Below are 7,455 nucleotides of genomic sequence, written 5' to 3'. Positions count from 1 at the left end.
AGATGGCATGTATTGGGTTTGAGGGGATGGATCACGCTGAGACTGAGAAATAACAATTGGATTACGAGATGAAATTTGGGGAGAAGGAGATTGACGGATAGTATTTGGATAGGGTGACGGCATATTTGGATTGTAAAATGAATAGGATGGTGATGAAGATCGATGCTGAGACAGAGTGGAACTGGCTCTAGGTGGCATAAAATTTTCTTGTGAATATTTGGTTGCTCTGTTAAGTGCATTGAGAATTTCAATTTTAGCGTAATGTTTTTGCTCTGTTGAAAGATTTTTGAGCATTGGTATGATCATTTCACAAAATGAAACATCCTCGTCGTATGTCTTATTTTGCAATAATTTCAATAATTCATCATCGCTATTATTCTGAATTCTGGTCTTTTTACGCATGCTCGCTTTATTTCTTCTATTTCGTGTAACTTCTGTGTCAGTGTCCTCGTCGGATGGATTAGTATGGTTTTCGGCATTGCTGTTGGTGCTTTCTGTATCTCTAATATTATTTGTCGTATCTCTGATTGATTTTTGACTGGATAAAAATGAAAGTGAACTCATGTGTATGTATGGTCGTTTTTTCTTCTTTGCGGCTTGACCGGAAACTACCGCTTTATCCGCTGCTACCTCTTTGAAGTACGTATCTTTAAGATTTTTCCATTTTTTTTGTACATCAGCTCCTGTCAAAGAAAATAAATGATTTTATTTTAAAGTAATTTAATTGTTACAACATTGTACAAAGGCACTACATATTAGGTACTACAGAAATCTCTTCCTGTAGGCCTGAGAGAGGAAATGTTACGTGTGTGCTGGTTAATATACTAACATAAACCGTAATTACATATACCTAAATACATACATACTCAATTAAAACGTACATACACATATTTACATATATATACATATATAGATATTTAATTTTGCGTTAATTTTTCATATTATATTTATTATATTATTGGTTTTACATATTTTTTACGACTGTTGCAGGTACTTGGCTTCAGGAAATAGCTACCATTCGCTATATTATGAATATTTAATTGGTATCTCTACAATTGGCGAAATTATAGAAGACACGTGTAAACACCTATGGTCATGCTTACAACCTTCATACATGCCAGAACCTGATGAAAGAACTTGGTCCCATACTGCCGAAATTTTCTATAAAAGAACCCATTTTCCACACTGCTTGGGAGCGGTGGATGGAAAGCATATAAGGTGCGAAAAGCCTAACGGCGCGGGTTCTGAATTTTATAATTACAAAAAATATCATTCCTTAGTTTTGATGGCGGTTGCTGATGCAAATTATAGTTTTATCAGTGTTGACATAGGTGCTTACGGCAGCGGTAGTGACTCTACGATTTTTAAAAATTCTGCATTTGGGAAGAAGCTTGAAGGTGGTCAGTTATTACTTCCATCACCAAATTGCCTGCCAAATGATGAAAATGGGAAAAAAATGCCTTATGTCTTTGTTGGAGACGAAGCGTTCGCTCTCTCAGAACACATATTGAGACCATACCCTAGAAGAAACCTGTCTGTAAATCAAAGAGTTTTTAATTACCGACTCACGCTAGCAAGAAGATTTGTAGAATGCACATTTGGCATACTTACTAATAAATGGAGAATTTTACATCGAGCTTTAGATGTAAAACTTACAACTTGTTACCAAATAATTAAAGCGTGTTGCATTTTACATAATTACGTTCGCAAACATGATGGAATTCGGTTTAGCGACAGATTGTATGGGACAGAGTTACAAAGTTTGCGCCCTAGTCCTGTGAGATCTAGAATATCCAGCATTGAAAACAGACAATATTTTGCAGAATATTTTGATTCATCGAAAGGGTCAATTTCATGGCAATATGAAAGAATATAAATATCTAAACATCTACCCTATACCTACACAAAGACCGAGAAAAATTAACGATACTTATTTTCAAAAAATATGGATGACGCCGTATCCCCGCATATCGCACTTCGATTGAAGCCGGCCATTTTAATTCTACTTACATGCCGCATACGTACTATATACTTTACCTAAAGATGTGTAAATAAATAAATAAAGTATTTCGACTACCATAACACGGGCATGTGCCTAGCATGGTGGTCGAAAAATCCCACAATGCATGTAACAAAAATCCAATGAATAAAGAAAAAAAATAAAAAATTTACTTACCTTTTTGTTTTCTTTCGGCATTGCTGCAGTGTTCCCAATTAAAATATAAGTTTTGATATATTTCCTCCCACAATCTCGCCTTTAATATTCTGTCGTGGTACTTTTGATCAAACTTGTCCCACAGGGGAGGCCTCCTGTGCATCAGCGAGATTAATTGCTCCACATCAATTTCGTCATTTTCTGGTAATTCCTCTGCGCTCGCCGATCGGGTGGGAGAAGAAGCGCGCGACATCCTGTCAGTAGCAGCGACGTAGCACAACTGATGTGAAACGCGCGAATTTTATTCCGCAGTGCGGCCATGGCCATACTATTTCATACTGCACAAAATATTCGCGTGGAAATAAATCCGCACCGCATCGCGTTCAATTTGCAGCAAACCACAGAATTTTTATCCGCGCGTTTTTTTTACCGCCAGTGCGGATAGCCCTATAAGATCCCATGTGTCACAGAATTTGCGAAAAAAAAACGCGCGGTGAAAAACCGCTGTGCGGACAGGCCCTTAGATCTAATAAAAAAAGGAATTAGAGCCTATTTACTAAAAAATGAAATTTGTATCAATGTACCCCACATCCAGGGTACATTGATACATATACTGGGGGCACTTTGATTCATAGAAATATTTCTACAATTAAACAAGTTTTTTTGATTTTTATGACATTTATTCATATAAAAATAGAACAAATAAATTAGCTTACATTGAAATGTTAAAAGTAGAAAAATTAATCTTAAAATTGAATAGAGAAGCTGTTCTACTAGTTCCTTTCTTAACTATAGGATCTGGTAACTTCAGCACAATATCAGAAATATTGACCGAAGCTTCGTCTTTTTTATCAGGGAACACAAAAGTTCCAGTCGGTTTAAGCTTTAAAAAAGAGACTAGAAAGTCGTTTGGGCTATCGGGGTATTTTGACACTATTTTTCCAACAAAATGCTTATAAGGTTGCTTCTTTCCTGTGTTAATTACCTTTGTTATAACATAATCACCATCGTGAAGATCATTTGCTGCAGGTGGTGCAGTAATAATGTCATCATCAGATGATTCCATGGAAGATCCTTCAGAATCAAATGATTCCTGTAATGCCATATTAGCAGAAAAGTTTGAAGAGTTAGATTCTATAGATATAGCCCTTGTCCTTTTTTTTGGTTTCTTGATGGGATTACCACTTATACCTAGCAAATTTTGAGCAGTTTTTAGATCTTTTGCGCGTTTTCGTTGTTCTTTTTTTAGGTTTGCTTCATCCTTAGCTCTTGGCAGTTCTTCAATTCTTTGTTTTTCTGGAGTGTCTGTGTAAATTTGCGTTTTACCCTTTCCTTTTCCTTTTCTGGTTGGATTGTTTCGGTAGATTTTTGGATAAGGCCGTACAATTTCAGGAGTTATGGATGATTTGGTTACGAGTGTTTTATTAATTCCATCAGAAGCTCTTGACGTGGAAGGCATATTATGTAACTCAAAATCGTTCACGATATTTTGTAGCTCTCTAGTAGGGGGTGGCGTTACACATTGCTCGCTTTCTATTTGTAGGATTATTTTGTGATTCTTGGTTGCTATAAACGTCACAAGGAGAAAAATCTTCTTCAGAAAATGCCAATCTATTAAATGGCACGATTCCAGGCTTAGCAAATGCGCTCGTAATATTTTTCACGTTGAAAGATTCAAAGAAAGCCAACTTAGAAAGACTTGGAATTTCATAAATAGTTAACGCTTTCCCAGGGTGATTAATGTGCCAGTCATTGAAGGCTACTTTGAGTTTTGCTTTAAATGGACCGAAAACACCGACATCAAGAGGTTGGAGCTTGTGGGATGTGTGTGGAGGAAACGATAAGTAAACAATTCACAATTTTCACGTGAATAATTAATTGTTTCGACTGAAATATGTGACTCATGATTGTCACAAATTACAAGAATCGGTCTTTCCCTTGTGCTATTTGTGTGTTTTTGGATATGTTTAAGAACCTCTATAAATAATTCACTATTTATCCAACCAGATCTAGACGATAAGCCCAAAGACCCTTCAGGAGCACCATTTAAAAAATGGCTTTTGTAATGAACCCTGGGAAACACATATACAGGTGGAATACTATTGCCAGTTCCAGTAATGATTCCCTCGAATGTCACCAACTCGCCTCTCTCCGCTGAAACAATTTGGCCGATTTGACTTTGAGTTTTTTCTGCCAGTATCTTTGGAGTATTCATAACCGTTTGTATTCTAACTGGACGTTCTAATTGAATGTCAATTGTCTTTCACATCGCAGAACGGTTGCGTTCACTGCCACTGCTTTTGCAGTACTTGCATATCACCACACGCCCTCCTGATGTCGTCATCACTGTGCAAATTGACTTAACCAGCCCGGAGGCCTTCGCGCCCTAGTAAGTACATCGGCTTTATTTTTACAAGACTCTACAAGGGTGATCGACAATGTGAGATCAAACTCTTCTACGATCTCCTTCACCAATCCCAGACGCCGCTTGACGAGCATCTCTGACATGCCAGAAACTTTTACACAACTACTCCCGGTAAGTGTAGATCTCACCCAGCACAAAACCGTTGCCGAATCTGTAATTATTTCCACAACTTGAAGATTCCACTTGAGAGCTAGGTTTAATCCCTTCAGGACAGCATCTAGCTCCGCTATGTTAATATGCGCTACATCGGTTGACTTACGCAGCCATGCGGCGTCTTCAACAGTTCTTCCCTCAATTTCCAAGGTAACTCCAAGGGCCAGATTACTCGCATCACAATAAACTCTGGCATCACCTAATGATTCAGGCACTAGCCACTCCCCTTTTACAGGATCGTCAATTCTCACTCTCACCAGAAGCTCTTCAGCCATTTGTTGGGCCCTGTCGCCAACGTAATCATCCCATGCCTGGCCTTGACACTCTCTCTTCATGAAGCTGCAGGCTGTCCTTAACCATCCACACACAGGATAGTGCCCAGTCAGCTTGCCACAGATCGAAAATAATTCCCTTCTACTCAGGTGCGATCCTTCTTGCATTATGGGAATGTCATTGCCTCTTCTGAACATAGGACGTCCGACCTTATCACGTTCAATACGCAATCCGAGCACTCTTGCGCACTCCAGCTTCTCGGGAGGCTTAGTTACGAGACAGTAAGTATGCAAGTGTGCCGCAACCTCTTCAGCTGATATTATGTTTTCATTCACTATAATGTCATCGATGTAGCTATCTGTGCCCCGTCGCACCCTTTCGTCAAGCGAGAGCACCTCGTTTACAATCCGTGTCATGATTTTGGGACCACACTTTAACCCAAAACCTAATCTTGTCAAGCAGTATGTTTTGCCTTTATACTTAATGAGTTGGTACTTCCAAAGTTTTTCCTCAATGTGCACTTGTAAATATGCTGATTGGAGATCAAGCAACTTTAGAGGTTCACGTAGCTTCCTCCACTTCCGAAGTGTCTCATCACACACTGCTGCATCCTCACCAGTATGGCACTGAACACTCTCGTTGAGTTCACGATAATCCAAGACAGGACGTACTTTTCCCTTGTTCTTTTGGATCACAGCCATTAAAGGAAGGATACCACCGGAGCTTCCCTTCCATGGCCTGAGCCAGCCCTCGGAGATCCACCTTTGAATCTCTTCTTCAAAAGCTGCCTCCGCTTCTGGTAACTTAGTGCTTCTATAGCACTCTACAGTGTTTTCTAATTCAGCAGGAGAACCTCTCCACACCCAACTCACGCACCAGTTTCTTCCGTTGAATGTAGCTTTAAAGTCCTTGTTCTCAACAGATATTCTGTCTGCCGAGGTTTCACCAGACTCGACACAATTCGCACTGTACTCGTCTAGTCTGCTTCTTACGAACTCTACCCTATCGCGCATTATCGTAACACCTCCCAGTTCTTCGATAACGTCCATGCCCAGTATAACATCGACTGCACTTAATAGTTTTTTCACCACCACACAGTCTACCAGTAGCGACACACCATGCACTACTATCTTGGCGACACCTCGCCCCTCACAAAATACACGACTGCCATCAACAGCAATCACATCACAACCAGGACCTTGTACACTACACAGCCCACTCATCACTACTGTACGAGAACACCCTGAGTCAACGAGTGCACGCACCTGTTTTCCATTGACTGCAACTTGGATTATTAGTAGCGCCTTTAGTCCTGATTCAGAAGAGCTGCCGGCGCACCAGTTCTCCTGCTTCCGTTTCCCTTCTCACAGTGCCTGGCCAAGTGACCATCTTTTCCGCAGTTCCAACAGACACTTTTCAGCTGCTCACAACAGAATTTGACCATGTGTGGCCCACCACATTTAAAACAACGCCGTCTTGCATTTGGAGATATTGCGAAAAATTTCTGTTGGCCCTGAGCCACCGCCACGACAGGCTGATCCACGAGCTCTGCCATAAGAGCTCTAGCACGCTCCATGATTGTTGACAGCGGCATTGTCTCTACTTTTGGCTGCGCGCGCAATTCACGTGATACCACTGAAGGCAGACCCACTATGAAAGCTTTCATGAGGAGAGCATCCGACGTCACACCCGCTAGCCTTGCCAACCGTCCGTCATATAGACGTCGACCGGCTCATCACGCCATGTGCGCCTCACGAACTCCTCATAGGCCAGAAACGGGTTTGTTGCGAAGGCACAAATCAACGCGATGGCGTCACCATTGCCCTTATCCTCTGCACTCAGCTCATTGTACACAGCAAATGCAGGTCCCTCCAGAAACATCGGGATGATCGCGCACACATCTTTTACTTCTTTAATTTTTAAAACCAACTCGACTTTTGTTATCCACTGAATAACGTCGCCCTCGCCATTAAAACACCTTAATAAATCTCCGAGTTTAATATTTGACATCTTGCCGAAATAGCTTGTATTCTAACTGGACGTTCTAATTGAATGTCAATTGTCTTTCACATCGCAGAACGGTTGCGTTCACTGCCACTGCTTTTGCAGTACTTGCATATCACCACACCGTTGTAATGCCAGTTTCATCGAAATTAATAATACGGTCAGCTGTAAAATTGCTAGAACATCTTCTAAATTATTAAGAAAGGTTTCAACGGCAGTCTTATTAAATGAAAATGATCGGGCAACACTAGTGTTTTCGGGTTTCCTTAAACTAATATTTTTATTTCTCTTACGAAAACCATAGGTCCAATCTAAGTCAGCACTCTTATTGACATCCCAAGATGGTGGATAGCTGCAATTTAATTTTTTAGCGTATTCGTAAGCAAGCTGCCGCACCTTAGTTAATGTAAGCCCATGATGCATTTAATTATATAAGCATTTAGTT

At 40.4% G+C, this 7,455-nt stretch overlaps 1 protein-coding gene across 1 annotated transcript; it reads right to left on the bottom strand.

Annotated features, from left to right (window-relative positions):
• Positions 1 to 4,498: 4,498 nt before the first annotated feature.
• On the bottom strand, positions 4,499 to 6,229 carry LOC149415230 (uncharacterized). The gene has a single exon (XM_089642828.1). The coding sequence runs from the start codon at positions 6,227 to 6,229 to the stop codon at positions 4,499 to 4,501; it is 1,731 nt and encodes a 576-aa protein (XP_089498954.1).
• Between the last annotated feature and the right edge of the window lie 1,226 nt (positions 6,230 to 7,455).

This window comes from Hesperophylax consimilis, chromosome 18 (genome assembly GCF_061612785.1).
Source record: "Hesperophylax consimilis isolate HC1 chromosome 18, BYU_Hcon_1.0, whole genome shotgun sequence".
Lineage (NCBI taxonomy): Eukaryota > Metazoa > Arthropoda > Insecta > Trichoptera > Limnephilidae > Hesperophylax > Hesperophylax consimilis.
The sequence above is the reverse complement of the archived record's forward strand: the minus strand, read 5'-3'. Positions and strand labels throughout refer to the sequence as shown.